Source organism: Suillus bovinus (assembly GCF_016758785.1).
Source record: "Suillus bovinus strain UH-Sbo-P2 chromosome Unknown EDB93scaffold_104, whole genome shotgun sequence".
Classification (NCBI taxonomy): domain Eukaryota; kingdom Fungi; phylum Basidiomycota; class Agaricomycetes; order Boletales; family Suillaceae; genus Suillus; species Suillus bovinus.
Window position 1 is genome coordinate 80,046 of NW_024542160.1, and position 20,171 is coordinate 100,216.

Genomic DNA, 20,171 nt, shown 5'->3' on the forward strand with positions numbered 1-20,171 from the left:
TGTGTCCTTGCATCCACCATGATCAGCATCGGAATAGGTTGAGAACAGTTCGGTGCTTGATGGATCAGGCGCATAAGTGATCTTGTAGTCGGCAGTACCTCTGAGATAGCGAAGCAGGTGCTTGACAGCTTGCCAGTGAGCTAATCCTGGATTCGAGTTGAATCTGGCAAGATAACCAACAGCGTGGGCAATGTCTGGTCGAGTTGTTGTTGCCAGGTACATCAGGGCGCCTACTGCAGCTAGGTATGGGACGGTCTTCATGAGCTGGACCTCTTCAGGCGTCTGGGGGCTCTGGGAGCGACTGAGTCGAAGGTTGGGCTGCATGGGAGTGGATATGGGCTTGCAATCAGCCATGCCAAAACGCTCGAGGATGTCTAGACAGTACTGCTGTTGAGATATGGTGATGGAGTGTTTAGACCAGTCTCTGTCTATCTTGATGCCCAGAAGCTGAGTGGTGGGACCGAGATCGCGAAGCTTGAAGTGCTGGGAGAGCTCCTTGATGGTGCGGTCGATGGCAGCAGCAGATTTCGAAGCAAAGGTCATGTCATCTACGAAGACTGGCAGAATGATCCTTACATTGTCCTTTAGATAGATGTAGATGGACGCGTCCGAGTAGGACTGAGTGTAGCCCAAAGACTCGAGCACAGAGCGCATTTTCTGGTTCCATCTGTTGCCTCCTTGCTTGGTGCCATATATGCTCTTCTTCAACAAGCAAACCATCTCTTTGGCATCTCCTTCAACAAATCCCTCAGGCTGCTCCATGTAGACGTCGCAGTCCATCTCCCCATTGAGGTAGGCATGAGATATGTCTATAGAGCGCAGGTGGAGGTCGTGAATGGCGGCCATGGCTAGGACGACTCTTATGCTGGACATTCTGACTGTGGGCGCAAATATTTCGAGGTAGTCGAAGCCAGGTCGTTGATTGTAGCCTTTGGCCACCAATCTGCCTTTGTAGCGCTCCACAGATCCGTCTGCATTGCGCTTCACCTTGAACACCCACTTGCAGCCTATGACCTTCTTTCCAGCAGGTCTGGGGACGAGCTGCCAAGTGCCATTGATGCTGTGGGCGTTCAGCTCCTCCATGGCAGCTTGTTTCCACTGCTCCGCATCAGGGCGCTTCAGAGCTTCGGAGTAGGACAGGGGTTCAGCTGGTGAAGCTGCAGAGAGGACAATCTCATGGCCAAGATCCGCGTCCTCGATGTCATCATCCACATCAGAGTGTAGTTGGGCTGGAGATAGCTTCCACCACTCTCTAGGCTTGGTTCTATTGCGCCTGGGCAGTCTGGCTCCAATGCCAATGGGCGAGGGCGGTCTAGGAGGTGGAGATGGTGGTGGGGATGGAGTTGGAGACGAGGCTCGGACTTGAGGAGGATCTGGATCAATATTAGGGACTACAGGGGCAGCAGGAGGCGCATCTGGAGGACCATTGCTCCCCCCATGATCCTGATACTCATCAGAGCTGGATTCATCATCAGCATCTGAATCGTCAGGTATTGGGAATGTCCTTCGTGTCTGTGGAATAGGTGGGACAGTAGGGCGAGTTGGTGCAAGTGTAGGTGCAGTAGGGACTGGTATCGAAGGCTCAGTGGGTCGCTTCGAGAGGGGGAAATATCTTTCATCAAAATCAGCTCGTTCTGATATTACTGTCTTCTTAGTAGTGGTATTGTAGAACTTCCAGCCCTTGTAGCCCTGAGGATACCCAATGAACACGCATTTCTCCATGTGAGATCCGAGTCCTTCTCTCTTGTCCTTCTGCACGTGCACATAGGCAGTGCAACCCCAGACTCGAAGATGGGAGACATCTGGCTTCCTTCCATGCCACAGTTCGTAGGGAGTGGCGCTTTTCACTGCGCTTGTGGGGCATCTGTTCCACACGTGCACTAGGGCACCTAGAGCCTCGCCCCAGAATGCTTTAGGTAGGCCAGTTTCATCCAGCATGGTGGTGATGCGCTCAGAGAGCAGCCTGTTGGCTCGCTCTGCAACACCATTCTGCTGAGGACGTGCTCGGACTGTGTGCTGCCGTTCTATGCCGCAGGAGTTGGTGAACTGCAAGAAAGCATTGCTCATGTACTCCCCTCCCTTGTCGTCCCTCAGGATCTTGATTTTTCGCTCTGACTGGTTCTCAGCATAAGCCTTGAATGTCTTGAAGGCCTCAAAGACATCAGACTTTGCTTTGATGGGCAGGACGAATCTGAATCTGGAGTAGTCGTCTATGAAGGACACCCAATAGCGAAATCCTGAGAAGCTGGGGTGAGGGACTTGGTGCACGTCGGTGTGGACGAGCTCGAGAGGCCTGGAAGCGCGCCATTCAGAAGGAGGGAAGGGGTTTGCGTGCATCTTGCCAGCTAGGCATGGTTCGCAGATAGGATCTGGTGCAGATTTCGACTCTATGGTCATCCCAGTGACGAGCTTCTCCCTTATAAGCGTCTTAATACCTTCTAGGTGATGGTGAGCGAGCCTCCTGTGCCATAGGTCGAAGTCTAGGGGCAGAGTCGCAGCTGCAGACGCATATTCAGTTAATGCAACAGTAGAACCATCCAGGAATGCAGCATTCGAGTTGCTGATGCTGGCTACAAAGAGTGGGGTACCAGTGGGGCGTTCGAAGGACATCTTAGATGCATTAATGAGCACAGCGAACCCCATGTTGCGAGTTAGATATAGGACAGATAGTAGATTATTTCGCAAATCTGGTACATGAAGGACTCTAGTGAATTCTACAGCTTCGACACGCCTCCCATTAATGACTGGACTGAATACCACTGTGCCCTCGCCAGCTGAATAGACTATGTTGTTGTCTGCGAGCTTGATAGGGACGCGTTTGGGCGCATAATTGCGCAGCCAGTGACGATGGGGGGTCATGTGAGAGGTAGCACCTGTGTCTGCATTCCAGTCAGCATGTGCATCGAGTTGCAAGGGGCAAAGCGGATGAGATGGGTCAAAAGTGCGAAGACTTGCATTACCAGCAAATTCCGTGACCTGTTGGGCGCTCTGGGAGGTGTTCTGGGCAGTGGTCGAGTTGGAGGCGGGTGCAGCGGTGTTGGGAGAGGGTGTAGACGCTGCAGACGATGATTGGGACGCCTCAGAAGCCTTGTTAGCGCTCCTTCCACCTTTTCGACCATCGTTTTTGGTCTTGCGACGATCCTTATCACCTTTAAGACTCCTGCACTTGTGGGTGCAGTGACCAGGCTTCTCGCAGTACCAGCAGGTGACAGAGGTGCCGCATCTACAGTCTCCAGACGCAGTAAACAGCGCTGCATCGGTCCCAGAACCTTCAGGACGTCTCCTCCTTTGGGTTTCCTCAGCCAGGAATGCTGCCTTCAGTTCCTCCTTGTCCAAGGACTTGAGTAGCATCAAAGACGACGCAAAATTGGAGTACTCCTCGCCCAGGGAACGAACCATGGTCATGCAGACCAGCTCTTGATCGAGTTCCTTGATGGTGTAAGGCTTGGATGGGTCTGAGGGTCGAAGCTCCTGGACTTTGGACATGCCATCTTCGATCCTGGCAATGAGGGTGCTCAAGGACTCGTCAGGCTGCTTCCTAATAGAGAAGAAGTCGTCCCAGGCATTGAAGCGCGCGCCAGGACGCTTCTGGAGGTGCGTGGAAGCCAGGGTGGTCCAAATCTTGACAGGGTCGTCCTGGACAGCGTCGATATGGGTCCTTTGCTCTACAGAGCACGCCAGATACAGCTCCCCAGCTGCCTTGTCTGCCTTGGTGTCCCACTTTGCTGCAGCTTCTGTCTCTGTAGGTCGAGTCTCGATGCCATTGACAAGCAACCAGAGACCCTTGACTCGAAGATAGGCCTTCATCTCACCCTTCCAGGTAGCATAGTTGGTAGAAGTGAGTTTGGTGACAGTGCGAATAGATTTGGAGTCTTCTGAGGACATGGCGAGGGAGACAGCGCAGTTTTGCAGCAGTGGGACGAATTAAGGGCAAGGGCTTGGTAGAATTTGAAGGAAAGGCTGTCTTTGCTGATTTTCAACAAAGAGAGCAAGGGATAATGGGTGGGGAGAGCACCAGTGGCTGGATGCGAGAGGAGGGAAAATGCGCACTAAGTTGGCCCAAAGACAGTGAACTCCAGCGACAGATTTGACTGCTAAAGCGCAGGGCTCATAACCTGTTAGAAGAACTGAGAGTTCAAAGTCAATGCACTTGATATTATTGTGTAAATAAGTAAAGTACTATACCTGAGAGTTCAAAGTCAATGCACGAAGCATGTAAGACTTGTGAACTCTGCACTATGGGCGAGTCTATGTAAACAAATATAAACAATTCCTAGTATGGTATGTGTCCTCGAAGTGTCTTAGAGGTCTGTCCTCAAAGTGTCCTCGAAGTCCTCTACTAATATAGTAATGTCCTTGAAGTGTCCTCAAAGTCCTCGAAGTTATCTACTAATATAGTAATGTCCTTGAAGTGTCCTTCAAGTCTTCGAAGTCTTAGAAGTCTTCGACCTATCTAGTGTGAAGTCACCACACAACTAACAACTCATTCAATTTTTTTTATTTTTACTGAGTCAAAAATGTATAGTAAGAATCCCAGCTTTATCACTAACATTTCAAAACAAATCTTGCATAGTGAAAAACTCCAAAACCACTGGTGTGTGAGAGACCCAAGTTGGCTGATGTTCTAATTATAACAACACCTTCCTTCCTCCAAAATCCTCCAGCCTCTGCAGCGCCTCCCTCGACCCTCGCTACCCTCCTTGCTGGTGTGCTAACAGTTCACATGGGTTCTTCTTCCCAGAACATGTTAGTTGTGTGGTGACTTCACACTAGATAGTTCGAAGACTTCTAAGACTTCTGAGACTTGAAGGACACTTCAAGAACATTACTATATTAGTAGATAACTTCGAGGACACTTTGAGGACAAACCTCTAAGACACCTCAAGGACATATACCATACTAGGAATTGTTTATATTTGTTTACATAGACTCGCCCATAGTGCAGAGTTCACAGTCTTTCATGCTTCGTGTTAGAATAACTGAGAGTTCAAAATCAATGCACTTGATATTATTGTGTAAATAAGTAAAGTACTATACCTGAGAGTTCAAAGTCAATGCACAAAGCATGTAAGACTTGTGAACTCTGCACTATGGACGAGTCTATGTAAACAAATATAAACAATTCCTAGTATGGTATATGTCCTTGAGGTGTCTTAGAGGTTTGTCCTCAAAGTGTCCTCGAAGTCCTCAAAGTTATTGCCTCCTTGCTTAGTGCCATATATGCTCTTCTTCAACAGGCAAACCATCTCTTTCGCATCTCCTTGAACAAATTTCTCAGGCTGCTCTATGTAGACGTCACAGTCCATCTCCCCATTGAGGTAGGCACCTTTGGCCACCAATCTGCCTTTGTAGCGCTCCACAGATCCGTCTGCATTGCACTTCACCTTGAACACCCACTTGCAGCCTACAACATTCTTTCCAGAAGGTCTGGGGACGAGCTGCCAAGTGCCATTGATGCTGTGGGCATTCAGCTCCTCCATGGCAGCTTGTTTCCACTGCTCCGCATCAGGGCACTTCAGAGCTTCGGAGTAGGACAGCGGTTCAGCTGGTGAAGCTGCAGAGAGGACAATCTCATGGCCAAGATCCACATCCTCGATCTCATCATCGACATCAGAGTGTAGTTGGGCTGGAGATAGCTTCCACCACTCTCTAGGCTTGGTTCTATTGCACCTGGGGAGTCTGGCTCCGATGCCAATGGGAGAGGGCGGTCTAGGAGGTGGAGATGGTGGTGGAGATGGAGTTCAAACATGAGGAGGATCTGGATTAACAATAGACACTACAGGAGCAATAAGAGGCACATCTGGAGGGTCATCGCTCCCTAGGGACCGGTATTGAAGGCTCAGTGGGACACTTCGAGAGGGGGAAATATCTTTCATCAAAATCAGCTCTTTCTGATATTACTGTCTTCTTAATAGTGGGATTATAGAACTTCCAGCCCTTGTAGCCCTGAGGATACCCAATGAATACACATTTCTCCATGTGAGGTCCAAGTCCTTCTCTCTTGTCCTTCTGGACATGCACATAGGCAGTGCAAGCCCAGACTTGAAGGTAGGAGACATCTGGCTTCCTTCCATGCCACAGTTCATAGGGAGTGGCACTTTTAACTGCACTTGTGGGGCATCTGTTTCACACATGCACTAGAGCACCTAGAGCATTTGCGTGCATCTTGCCAGCTAGACATGGTTTGCAGAGAGGATCTGGTGCAGATTTCAACTCTATGGTCATCCCAGTGACTTGATTCTCCCTTATAAGTGTCTTAATGCCTTCTAAGTGATGGTGGGCGAGTCTCCTGTGCCACAGGTCAAAGTCTAGGGGCAGAGTCGCAGCTGCAGATGCATATTCAGTTATTGCAACAGTAGAACCATCTAAAAATGCAGCATTCGAGTTGCTGATGCTGGCTACAAACAGTGGGGGACCAGTGGTGTGTTCGAAGGACATCTTAGATGGATTAATGAACACAGTGAACCCCATGCTGCAAGTTAGATATAGGACAGATAGTAGATTGTTTTGCAAATCTGGTATATGAAGGACTCTAGTGAATTCTACAGCTTCAACATGCTTCCCAATGCCCTCACCAGCTGAATAGACTATGTTGTTGTCTGTTAGCTTGATAGGGACGTGTTTGGGCGCATAATTGCGCAGCCAGTGACGATGGGGAGTCATGTGAGAGGTAGCACCTGTGTCTGCATTCCAGTCAGCATGTGCATCAAGTTGCAAAGTGGATGGGATGGGTCAAAAGTGCGAAGACTTGCATTACCAGCAAATTCCATGACCTGTTGGGCGCTCTGAGAGGTGTTCTGGGCAGTGGTGGGTGTAGTGGCATTGGGAGAGGGTGTAGACACTGTGGACAATGATTGGTACACCTCAGAAGCCTTGTTAGCGCTCCTTCCACCTTTTCGACCATCATTTTTGGTCTTGCAACGATCCTTATCACCTTTAAGACTCCTGCACTTGTGGGTGCAGTGACCAGGCTTCTCGCAGTACCAGCAGGTGACAGAGGTGCCGCATCTACAGTCTCCAGATGCAGTAAACAGGGCTGCATCGGTCCCAGAACCTTCAGGCCATCTCCTCCTTTGGGTTTCCTCAGCCAGGAATGCTGCCTTCAGTTCCTCCTTGTCCAAGAACTTGAGTAGCATCAAAGACGACGCAAAATTGGAGTACTCCTCCCCTAGGGAACGAACCATGGTCATGCAGACCAGCTCTTGGTCGAGTTCCTTGATGGTGTAAGGCTTGGATGGGTCAGAGGGTCGAAGATCCTGGACTTTGGACATGCCATCTTCGATCCTAGAAATAAGGGTGCTCAAGGACTCGTCAGGCTGCTTCCTAATAGAGAAGAAGTCGTCCCAGGCATTGAAGCGTGCGCCAGGACGCTTCTGGAGGTGCATGGAAGCCAGGGTGGTCCAAATCTTGATAGGGTCATCCTAGACAGTGTCGATATGGGTCCTTTGCTCTACAGAGCACGCCAGATACAGCTCTCCAGCTGCCTTGTCTGCCTTGGTGTCCCACTTTGCTGCAGCTTCTGTCTCTGTAGGTCGAGTCTCGGTGCCATTGACAAGCAACCAGAGACCCTTGACTCGAAGATAGGCCTTCATCTCACTCTTCCAGGTAGCATAGTTGGTAGAAGTGAGTTTGGTGACAGTGCGAATAGATTTCGAGTCTTCTGAGGACATGGCGAAGGAGACAGGGCAGTTTTGCAGCAGTGGGACGAATTAAGGGCAAGGGCTTGGTAGAATTTGAAGGAAAGGCTGTCTTTGCTGATTTTCAACAAAGAGAGCAAGGAATAATGGGTGGGGAGAGTACCAGTGGCTGGATGCGAGAGGAGAGAAAATGTGCACTATGTTGGCCCAAAGACAGTGAACTCCAGCGACAGATTTGACTGCTAAAGCGCAGGGCTCATAACCTGTTAGAATAACTGAGAGTTCAAAGTCAATGCACGAAGCATGTAAGACTTGTGAACTCTGCACTATGGGCGAGTCTATGTAAACAAATATAAACAATTCCTAGTATGGTATGTGTCCTCGAAGTGTCTTAGAGGTTTGTCCTCAAAGTGTCCTCGAAGTCCTCGAAGTTATCTACTAATATAGTAATGTCCTTGAAGTGTCCTTCAAGTCTTCGACCTATCTAGTGTGAAGTCACTACACAACTAACACACCACTCATCCACTTCTCCCGAGATATCGAGCAGCTTTGTCATGAGTGGGAGTCATCTGATCTCCTTGTTGTAAATGGTTGTGGCATTCCCATCAAGTATTGGGGAGAGTTCTTCAAAAAGTCAAAAATTCGCAGTGAGAACTCAGCCTGGGACTCAATTAAAGTTGAATTGGGGAACTGGAAGGTGAGTGGAGAATATGAATGTGCAAAACTTATGGCTCAACACAATTTTTAGTTTATTACAGAGGAATGGCAGCGCTTTCCGAGTGCCAATGCATTTTGGGGAGAATATTTGAACACAACGACCCAAAGTAGACTCACCTACCAGCAGATCCTTAATCGATTGACTTTACGTCGCAAAGAAAATGCAGCACAAGATGCAGCTAATGCACGAAACTTTTTCGGAGGAAATCTCGACCACCCAGATGCATATGGTGCCTTCCGGTCCCTCAAATGTGGTCAAACCCACATCCTCAGCAAGGATGATGCCATCAGAAAGAAATGGAAGGATCTGCTCAACAACGACCCAGCCATTGCAACATGTTTCACACAGATGACCTCCATCTTGCAAACCTGATCTTGTTTTTCTTCATCTCATGATCTATCCCGCAAGTTACTGTCTTTATTCTTGTCCTCGTCACTCTATACCTTACAAACTTACTTATCTATTAGCACCATACTATCACAGCAGCTTTTGGCCCTTTGAACAAGTTTATATTGCACTCTACCCCTACTTACACTGACTAGTACTTAGTACCTACATATTACCTTACTTGTTGATCAAATTTAACTTTCTCTGACACCCTCGATTGCGCTCACTCGGATAGGGTGGGCCTTCTTGAGATAATCCTTGACCATGGTGTTCTCGTCCCTGGTCAGAGAAGGTGGTCCGGCAGCAGGAATTGAGATGGAATGTGTTGTTCGTTCTAGGCGAATGGATGAGTGCAGATGTGAGTCCCTGCAGGCTAGTAGTTATATCTAAGTCACGATCAGCACTAGAGGAACCACTCACTGTATCTCTCATGAGTGTCACTGCCTTTGTTGTCCATTTTCAAAGAATTCTAGAGCAGGAATACAGACAGAACACGTTCGCTTGAGATGAGCAGATGAGTGCGGATGCGAGTTTCTGCAGCCTATTAGTAGCTATATCTGTATTACAGTCTTGATCAGCACCAGAATCTAGGGAATGATCACTCACTGTATCCCTAAAACCCAGGTGTTGTTGTCCATTTTCCAGACACGGCGGATGAAACGATCGAGCGTTATCGATTGATTGTGACCTCTGGTGTTTGAGGTCTCTCTGTTTGAACTGGTGGCAAGTCTGTATGAGGCGCATGTGCGGTGGCTGACGCCGAGCGTGCGAAATTTACAGACTAGGCATGGACTGTAAACGTCCAGCCAGTGGACTGTCAATCTTTCGCATGAAGAGGTGGTGCAAGAGCCACATGTGACTCTCTAGATCAGGATTGAGGCCATCGTGTGTCTCAAGACACTGAAAGAAGTCCTTCCACTTGGAGCCAAACCCACTTGTCAGGTCGCACCATAGTCACTTGATATGTACATTGTGCACACTCCTAGTATGAGATACTTAGTGTATTATACAAAACTTGTGATGCTTGATTGTTCTTACTGGCCCCAGATATAAGATCCCCATTCTAAACCTCATGTTTTGTCCATATAATGAGCCACATTTAGGTTCTCGGTGCCATGATCTCTCTGTACACAACTAGGCAAGTTGTGGATCTCGATAATTTCTGTGAACAAATTGAGAACAGTTTCTGCGTGATTGTTATTACTGGCCCTGATGCCAGTAATGAACTGGGAAAACCCATCTATGAAGGCATGAAAAACAATTCGGTATCATATTAGCCCTTATGATTAATCCAATAGTAAGCAATGGTTTGGAAATGTGTGACACAGGACAGGTACAACTAACCATGCTGGCCATCATGGTGGCTCAGTGAGTTGGGACCTGCCACCTTATAGACTTGGCACTGGATCTGTTGAGGACCAAATAAATCTATTGGAGGACCATGGACACAATGCACACATCTCAAATTATTTTATGGCTGTCATTTTTTGTCATTTACATGTTCGATCAAATTGCTATCCAATGTCTTCCCATAACAAGGGCCTTTTGCGCTTCTCAATCAATTGAGGATAGCACTACAATTCATACCAAAATCATGACCGATTGCTATTGCAGCATGCAAATGATGGTCATATTGATTGTTCGCCTTATGAATCTTAGATTCTCAGCTAATTCAAAGTTGTTAGAGTTTTTGTATAATATAATGTGATTGCCAGGAGTCTTGGGACGTACTGATTCTCTAGGTAAAAGTTACCACAAGTATTATAAAGATTTGCTTGCTTACTCTTGCACTGTCATGTGTTCCTGACACTGTCAAAGCATTAAAGGCCCTCAGCATGTGAGCGCAGTCTAAGTGAATTTTGCTAGTGGTCATAGTATTCAGAAGGCTGAGTAATCTGCTCGCTAGCATGCACTATCAACAACTTCCTCTGGTGTTAGAAAGAAGTTGCTACTCCCACCCTCCTCTCTGTCATCATTGCACATTTGAACCTGATTTATATGGTCAAAACAGAAATAGGTTTCAAACTTTGGAGAAAATATCTTTTCCTGGGCTGGTACATCATTTAAAGGAATCTTCCAGGAATCATATGAGCTAAGAATTAAGAAAAATGACGGTTGGAATATAGAGATATGATTGAAATACTGACTTTTGTGCCCCTCCACCAAACTGCAATATTGGTGACCTCTATACACCCTGGGACCATCACTGATCAATTTGTACGACTTGAAAACAGTAGGGACACCCTTCTACATACCAGTATTTACATAATAGGAAGATATATGAGTTAGGGGGTGAGGAGGACCTTCTGTATCTAGACGACCTGATTTTTTCTGATAATTCGGGCTTGACCATCTTGTTCACAGGCATCAAGAGCCCCCAGGAAAAATAGTTTTGAAGTCATGGGAAGGACAGAAAAATCAATCTTTGAGGGGGGGTATGAGGTCAACTTATACATTACATTCCATATTGGCCAAAAACACTTCAAACTCATCTTCAATTTATTTGTATGATCCAGAAACACTATTTAAATCTTTTTTACATCAGTATATACATGAAATCATACTTCATAGTTGAGTAGGTAGGGGGAGGGGGTAGCATAGCTCTGAAATATAATTTTTTCAGACGAAATCAGCATTGTCATTAGATTCAGAGTGGTAAATAATCTTAGGATCAAGTTCTATTTGAAGTCAGGTAAGTTGTATGAAGGCTGAAAAAATCAACCTTTGGGTGAGGCAACAGGATAGGAATGACCTGCTTACATAAGCAAATGTGGACTGGTGGGCACACTTGAAGAAAGACACCACAGATGAGAGATCTGTTTCCCCTAAATGTCCTTAGATCAACTGTGTCTGTTGTATTTGTATTGATCTTGAGATTGAGACAACTAAGTCATTAAAAAGTTGAGAGACATGACTGTTGGTTGAGCACGTCAGCATTACAGCCTTGCAGTCATCTCCAACTCCCAAAGGAGACTTTTGTTGGTTAGCAATGTACTTGTTTCTATCAGAAAGTTTGTGGGTTTTTATTTTTTATTGCCTTCTTGAGTGGTTCATTGTTGCCATATCACATCATACTTAGTTTTCACTCCTTTGTCTTGTCTCACTTACAATTTATTGACATTAAATAGTGCTTCCTTATCTCAAGTACACATCTGCATATTTCCATCAAACCACTAATTGATGGAGCTGGCCACAAATTGATTCCCATCCTCATGTACAAAGATGTGGCAGCATCATATTCCTAACATTTCATGTAGTGATGATGTTAATTATTATTCCAGGGGTTTCTTAATTAAACCTGTCTCAAAGAGCCTTACATAGTTTCTCATGTACTTGATACCCAACTTTGTCACCCTCTTAATGTTAGAAGAACTGAGAGTTCAAAGTCAATGCACTTGATATTATTGTGTAAATAAGTAAAGTACTATACCTGAGAGTTCAAAGTCAATGCACGAAGCATGTAAGACTTGTGAACTCTGCACTATGGGCGAGTCTATGTAAACAAATATAAACAATTCCTAGTATGGTATGTGTCCTCAAAGTGTCTTAGAGGTCTGTCCTCAAAGTGTCCTCGAAGTCCTCGAAGTTATCTACTAATATAGTAATGTCCTTGAAGTGTCCTTCAAGTCTTCGAAGTCTTCGAAGTCTTCGACCTATCTAGTGTGAAGTCACCACACAACTAACATTTCGTTCTGGTACCCCTGTGTTGGAGGATCGCTTCTATTTCTTAATGTTCTTCCCCGTCGATCAGGTCTGGTGGCGGTTCAGTATAGTTCAGGCCATGCATGTCCATCTCCTGATAGGAGGATAATTCTGATGCATGGAATGTGGGATGAACACGCCAGGTGGCAGGGAGTTCGAGGGTGAATGTGATAGGGGAAAGGACCTGTTTAACGGTAAAGGGTCCGTATCGTTTTGGTGCGAGTTTCTTTGAAGGGAAGTGGGTGATCAAATGTGCAGCAGATAGCCACACCTTGTCCCCAACCTTCCAAGGTTGGTACTTTCGTCCAAATGTGCGTTCTGCCATGCATTGCTGTGCAAGGCTGTGGCATGCAAGGGCTTCTTCACGGATCTTCGCGAGTTTCTTGACTCACCTGTGTCTGCATTCCAGTCAGCATGTGCATCGAGTTGCAAGGGGCAAAGCGGATGGGATGGGTCAAAAGTGCGAAGACTTGCATTACCAGCAAATTCCGTGACCTGTTGGGCGCTCTGGGAGGTGTTCTGGGCAGTGGTCGAGTTGGAGGCAGGTGCAGCAGTGTTGGGAGAGGGTGTGGACGCTGCAGACGATGATTGGGACGCCTCAGAAGCCTTGTTAGCGCTCCTTCCACCTTTTCGACCATCATTTTTGGTCTTGCGACGATCCTTATCACCTTTAAGACTCCTGCACTTGTGGGTGCAGTGACCAGGCTTCTCGCAGTACCAGCAGGTGACAGAGGTGCCGCATCTACAGTCTCCAGACGCAGTAAACAGCGCTGCATCGGTCCCAGAACCTTCAGGACGTCTCCTCCTTTGGGTTTCCTCAGCCAGGAATGCTGCCTTCAGTTCCTCCTTGTCCAAGGACTTGAGTAGCATCAAAGACGACGCAAAATTGGAGTACTCCTCGCCCAGGGAACGAACCATGGTCATGCAGACCAGCTCTTGGTCGAGTTCCTTGATGGTGTAAGGCTTGGATGGGTCTGAGGGTCGAAGCTCCTGGACTTTGGACATGCCATCTTCGATCCTAGCAATGAGGGTGCTCAAGGACTCGTCAGGCTGCTTCCTAATAGAGAAGAAGTCGTCCCAGGCATTGAAGCGCGCGCCAGGACGCTTCTGGAGGTGCGTGGAAGCCAGGGTGGTCCAAATCTTGACAGGGTCGTCCTGGACAGCGTCGATATGGGTCCTTTGCTCTACAGAGCACGCCAGATACAGCTCCCCAGCTGCCTTGTCTGCCTTGGTGTCCCACTTTGCTGCAGCTTCTGTCTCTGTTGGTCGAGTCTCGATGCCATTGACAAGCAACCAGAGACCCTTGACTCGAAGATAGGCCTTCATCTCACCCTTCCAGGTAGCATAGTTGGTAGAAGTGAGTTTGGTGACAGTGCGAATAGATTTCGAGTCTTCTGAGGACATGGCGAAGGAGACGGCGCAGTTTTGCAGCAGTGGGACGAATTAAGGGCAAGGGCTTGGTAGAATTCGAAGGAAAGGCTGTCTTTGCTGATTTTCAACAAAGAGAGCAAGGAATAATGGGTGGGGAGAGTACCAGTGGCTGGATGCGAGAGGAGGGAAAATGCGCACTAAGTTGGCCCAAAGACAGTGAACTCCAGCGACAGATTTGACTGCTAAAGCGCAGGGCTCATAACCTGTTAGAATAACTGAGAGTTCAAAGTCAATGCACGAAGCATGTAAGACTTGTGAACTCTGCACTATGGGCGAGTCTATGTAAACAAATATAAACAATTCCTAGTATGGTATGTGTCCTCGAAGTGTCTTAGAGGTCTGTCCTCAAAGTGTCCTCGAAGTCCTCGAAGTCCTCTACTAATATAGTAATGTCCTTGAAGTGTCCTCAAAGTCCTCGAAGTTATCTACTAATATAGTAATGTCCTTGAAGTGTCCTTCAAGTCTTCGAAGTCTTAGAAGTCTTCGACCTATCTGGTGTGAAGTCACCACACAACTAACAGTACTTTACTTATTTACACAATAATATCAAGTGCATTGACTTTGAACTCTCAGTTCTTCTAACAGTGATTTCCTTAGCGTTCTCGTGCACCCTCTCAACCTGCTGCTTTAATCGGCTTTGTAGCATCGAACAAAACCTTTCACTACCAAATCGTCGAAATTGCGCATTACTAACCCTGAAGTTATGCAACACATTGTTCATGTCATTCGAACAACAAATACACCAACCACATATTTGGTAACATTTTTTCTTTGCTTATCGTGATGGAATTTTAACACTGGTTCTAATAAAGGTCAGCAAGAATCAACTCTCCTTGCCTCATACATCAAGGCTGTGAAGTTGAAGTACTGGCTGAACCAGCCTTTCTGCCCTCCCATATTCAGGGATGTGAAATTATTATTTGACAGATTTGTTTCTCCCATGGTCAACGCTACTGAAGATTGCCCAATACCTTCTCCAACAAACAAAGATATTCCAGTAGACCTCCAATCCCTCATTAAAGTGCAGCAAGCCATTTTGCATGCTCGCATAGTCTACAAGGGATCAGTCTATGCCTGTGAATCCACTCATGTGGGCAACAGCTTGATCCTCTACTATCCTGACAGTGTGATGCACACACAGATACCAGGAACTATCAAGTATATTTTCAGGACCAAGCATGGAGTGGGCTTCGCTGTGCGGCATCACCTCCCATTACATTCTTACCCAGACCCTTTTCGCCATTATCCTGACTTCCCAGCTCAACTACACTCATTGGCGCTCACTGATCATCTTGAAGTGGTCATGCCTGAGTGGGTAGTATCACATTTCGCACAGTGGAGGTTCTCCCCACAGCATATTGTTGCCTTGTCTTTGTGTCGTGTACGTATTCCTCTCTCCAACATGTGTTGCAATAGTTTCACAATTAATAGGATTGAGATCTTGATAGAGAAGAATGGCAATAGGTCCATGTACTGAGCAAAGATTCTTCCTACATACGATAGACTAAGCGGGAGTAAGCCCCCTGTAAATAGGGCAATGTCGGCAATAAATTTATCTTCCTTGTCGCGGATTGTGTACAATCCAGTTCCGCCAGGAACTGGTAGTTTGCTGGTACAACAGCTGCACTCAGGCAGGATGGGCAAACCAAGCAAGTGTTAGTTGTGTGGTGACTTCACACTAGATAGGTCGAAGACTTCTAAGACTTCGAAGACTTGAAGGACACTTCAAGGACATTACTATATTAGTAGATAACTTCGAGGACTTCGAGGACACTTCAAGGACATTACTATATTAGTAGATAACTTCGAGGACTTCGAGGACTTCGAGGACACTTTGAGGACAGACCTCTAAGACACTTCGAGGACACATACCATACTAGGAATTGTTTATATTTGTTTACATAGACTCGCCCATAGTGAAGAGTTCACAAGTCTTACATGCTTCGTGCATTGACTTTGAACTCTCAGGTACAGTACTTTACTTATTTACACAATAATATCAAGTGCATTGACTTTGAACTCTCAGTTCTTCTAACAGCAAGTAGTATATGGTATTCAAGTAAACAAAGACCTATGAATTGGTTCGCAAATTGCAAGACAAGAGGTAATAGACATTGATGTGACTTATGTTCTCCCCCCAGCTCCTCCTCCCATGCCCTAGATATGCTCCAAGCCCAACAAAAGCTCCATCTTGTTTGACTCCTGCCATAGCCAGGTCACCGCTTCACGTCTATCCTCTAACATCAACCCTAGTAAGCATTTATTGCAACGTGACATTTGGATGGGAGGGTGAGCAGGGTGTGGCGCGTGCGGATGAGTTTGCATGTATTGCATGTCGTCTAGGACAATTTCTTGTGCATAGTCCCATAGTGCCTAGATATGTCAAAATTTATTAACAAAGACAATGTCAGTAGACTTACTATCGCAGTTTGCATTGCTGCAAACATTTCAGCCTGCTCCATGCCCTCGGCCTGCTCTACCCCAGCCTGCTCTGCTACCTCAGCCAGCTCTTCTACCCCAGCCAGCTCCTCCATGACGTCCCCAGCCTGTCCTTCCACCTCCCCATGAAAAAGCTGATATTGTAGAATTAGTGTATTCATTTAGACAGTAGTATGACTTACAAGATTGTCTTCATTAATGTCAACTCCCTTCCTGGAGACAATGCATTAGTCGCCGCGTCTGATCAGGGCTACTACAGACAACTTATGTTTGCATGCGCTTCATCCATTGTTGATCAAAGCAGTGTACTTGAAGATTAGAGCGTTTGACGATTAACAATTTTGAGCCTCAACAAACAAGTCCCTCAAGTCACATGTCACGTGGTGAGTGCTTACCTAATTTTATCAGCATCCGAGAATTGAATTCACTCCTACAGGCTGAGTGATTTTGTTTGTCTTACTGCCACTTTCCATTGTGTTCTAGCACCCACAACATGTTAAGGTGTGTTTTATCCTTCGTCCCTTTTTTCATGTGATCTGAGTATCATTTTGTTTTCTCTGTAGCCTGGGCCATTTTGTTTGCTATTCACCCTCCCATCCCCACTCTCTCTATTCCAGCGCTCTTGGCTCCCTCCATCATTCTTTGTCCCAGGAAGAGGACAAGAGCAAGTGCCATGGGAGAGAACACTGAGGAAGCCATATGCTCTTCCTCCAATATGCTTTGTGTGGCGCATTTTGGGGTGTGATGGTTTTGAATGTGAGTAGTTGTTCTGATTTTTGTTTGACTTTGTTTCTTGACTTCATTCATTCTTACTCCAACCTCCCTTGCAGCACTCATTCCTGCCCAATGCTTCAAATAATTTTGCTCAATGATACTACACTAACCCTCTTCACGCAGTCCACACTACCCGGGACAATTCTTGGCCGTCTTTTCCACTGCAACCCCTCCAATACCTATGACAACATCACCGCCCAATCCCCTGACTGGGCTCAAAAACTTTTGACACGGCGTAGACGTCACCCAACATTTTTTCAGGTCCCACATGCAAAGGGAAAATGTGTATGTTCTCATTTTGCTCTAACATTCAACTAAACTGACATTACATAGCAAAATGCTTTACCACTAGGTTGCGAGTATAGAACCGGGATACAAACAGGAGAAGACTGGAGAGACAGAGAAAGTAAAGTGTGTAGTTATGTAGCGTTGTCTCTGGATGAGAAGAATGTGGTTAACGAGAGTTACTTGGACTTCGACCTGTGTATTTGTACATATCAGGGCGATGAATACTTAATGAATGCTCGGTGAGCGCCCAATGATTGCCTACAACAATTCCCCATTGCTTAAACTTTGCATTTTCCAACACATCATTTCAATGTAGAGCAAATTCAAATTTCCTAGAGTGGCAAAACCCACATTATTATATAATATTTTGCAGAACATTTTTCTACACTTCGAGATTTTGGATTTATCATTGGAAAATAGGATTGTAAAAGCTTACATTTGAGCCAACATTTTTGTAAGGAGAAAACTTTGAGTATTTTATACATTCAGATGGACTTCAAATTGGTATCAAAATGTGTTATTTTGCTTTGTCATTTTGCTATATGTGAAAGTTTGCCATTGTTCCAGTGATAAAATTCCAGGTACAAATGGCTAATTTATCATTGTCATTTCAATTAAAATCTTGCATGAAGTAAAACTCTGAAACCGCCGGTGTGTCAGCAAGAAAAATGGACCATTTAGAGTCTGTTCGGCCACCAATATTTGCGCAAGTTAGAATTTGGTTCTGGCTTTGCTAATTGTTGGAGCTTGAACAAGATGTCACGCTCGATGACACTTACCGTATGCCTTGTCCTACTATCTGTTAGTTGTGTGGTGACTTCACACTAGATAGGTCGAAGACTTCTAAGACTTCGAAGACTTGAAGGACACTTCAAGGACATTACTATATTAGTAGATAACTTCGAGGACTTCGAGGACTTCGAGGACACTTTGAGGACAGACCTCTAAGACACTTCGGGGATACATACCATACTAGGAATTGTTTATATTTGTTTACATAGACTCGCCCATAGTGCAGAGTTCACAAGCCTTACATGCTTTGTGCATTGACTTTGAACTCTCAGATATAGTACTTTACTTATTTACACAATAATATCATGTGCATTGACTTTGAACTCTCAGTTATTCTAACAGGTAGCTGGTTGACAACTGAGGAGCTTTGTTGTTAGCTTGAGTCTCTTCTTATAGTCCTTGAGCATCTCCGCTGCGGACTTCAGTTCCTTCTCTGGGATCCACGTTCGTTCGGAGGGTGGGTAGCCAACCCAGGAGACCAGGTATCGGTGTTTCGTGTTAGAAAAACTGAGAGTTCAAAGTCAATGCACTTGATATTATTGTGTAAATAAGTAAAGTACTATACCTGAGAGTTCAAAGTCAATGCACAAAGCATGTAAGACTTGTGAACTCTTCACTATGGGCGAGTCTATGTAAACAAATATAAACAATTCCTAGTATGGTATGTGTCCTCGAAGTGTCTTAGAGGTCTGTCCTTAAAGTGTCCTCGAAGTCCTCGAAGTTATCTACTAATATAGTAATGTCCTTGAAGTGTCCTTCAAGTCTTCGAAGTCTTAGAAGTCTTCGACCTATCTAGTGTGAAGTCACCACACAACTAACATTTCGTTCTGGTACCCCTGTGTTGGAGGATCGCTTCTATTTCTTAATGTTCTTCCCCGTCGATCAGGTCTGGTGGCGGTTCAGTATAGTTCAGGCCATGCATGTCCATCTCCTGATAGGAGGATAATTCTGATGCATGGAATGTGGGATGAACACGCCAGGTGGCAGGGAGTTCGAGGGTGAATGTGATAGGGGAAAGGACCTGTTTAACGGTAAAGGGTCCGTATCGTTTTGGTGCGAGTTTCTTTGAAGGGAAGTGGGTGATCAAATGTGCAGCAGATAGCCACACCTTGTCCCCAACCTTCCAAGGTTGGTACTTTCGTCCAAATGTGCGTTCTGCCATGCATTGCTGTGCAAGGCTGTGGCATGCAAGGGCTTCTTCACGGATCTTCGCGAGTTTCTTGACTCGATCTTCTGCTGCTGGCAGAGCTGAGTCGGGGAAGGCATATGGTATGCCTTTGGGTTCGTAACCCATCATGAGGTGGAACGGGGATGCGTTTTGAGCAGAGTGTCCGTCTGGAATTGTGGATGAATTCGGCCATGGGAAGGTTGTTTGGCCCAATTGTTAGGAGTCGTCCTACAATAGATCCGAAGGTACATTTCCAGCTCCTGATTCATTCGTTCTGTCTGCCCATCCGTCTGGGGATGATAGGCAGTGGAGAGGGCTACCTGGTATCCAGGAGCCATCTGAGTTCTTTTGCTAGCTTCGAGGCAATTGTGGCCTCGATCAGATGATCTTGTTGTATAATCCGAATTGCATAAACACCTTTTTGTAAAATAATTCAGCAATGCCTTCTGCAGTGATGGTTTCTTGCAGGCGAAAAGAAATTACCCCCTTCATAAGCCCATGGTCGACCACGACCATAATGGAGTCATAGCCGGCGCTCTCCGGAAGATCAGTGATAAGATCAACTGAAACTTGGGAGAAGGGTCGAGTACAGGTGTGGAGGGAATGGGCATAAGGGGAGGTGTGGTGGGGTGAGTGGTCGGATTTCATCTCGCTGGCACATAGTGCGCCATCACGTATTGTCAGATGAAGGTGCCCATGCCGGGCCACCAATAGCTTTTCTTGACGTTCCATTCGGTGTTGGAACGTCCGGGATGCCCGGCAGTCGGGTGATCATGGTGGAGCTCCAGAATGCGCTTCCGTCAGCATCGTGAGGAAACGGAAGTTATAGGAGATT

The 20,171-nt window shown here is 46.2% G+C and overlaps 3 protein-coding genes across 3 annotated transcripts; 2 read left to right on the forward strand and 1 right to left on the reverse strand.

Annotated features, from left to right (window-relative positions):
• Positions 1–8,151: 8,151 nt before the first annotated feature.
• Positions 8,152–8,676, forward strand: EDB93DRAFT_1069545 (uncharacterized protein; the record flags this gene model as incomplete). Its single annotated transcript, XM_041444950.1, has 2 exons — positions 8,152–8,334; positions 8,386–8,676. Coding segments are annotated over 2 exons (474 nt in total), but the record flags the coding sequence as incomplete, so codon positions are not given.
• A 6,223-nt stretch (positions 8,677–14,899) lies between these two features.
• EDB93DRAFT_1066980 (uncharacterized protein) lies at positions 14,900–15,259 on the forward strand (the record flags this gene model as incomplete). The annotated part of the gene is made up of 1 exon (XM_041444917.1): positions 14,900–15,259. A coding segment is annotated over one exon (360 nt), but the record flags the coding sequence as incomplete, so codon positions are not given.
• A 773-nt stretch (positions 15,260–16,032) lies between these two features.
• Positions 16,033–17,013, reverse strand: EDB93DRAFT_1108395 (uncharacterized protein; the record flags this gene model as incomplete). The annotated part of the gene is made up of 4 exons (XM_041447836.1): positions 16,033–16,248; positions 16,296–16,448; positions 16,497–16,527; positions 16,904–17,013. 4 exons carry the CDS (start codon positions 17,011–17,013, stop codon positions 16,033–16,035), a joined length of 510 nt encoding a protein of 169 aa, XP_041302133.1.
• Between the last annotated feature and the right edge of the window lie 3,158 nt (positions 17,014–20,171).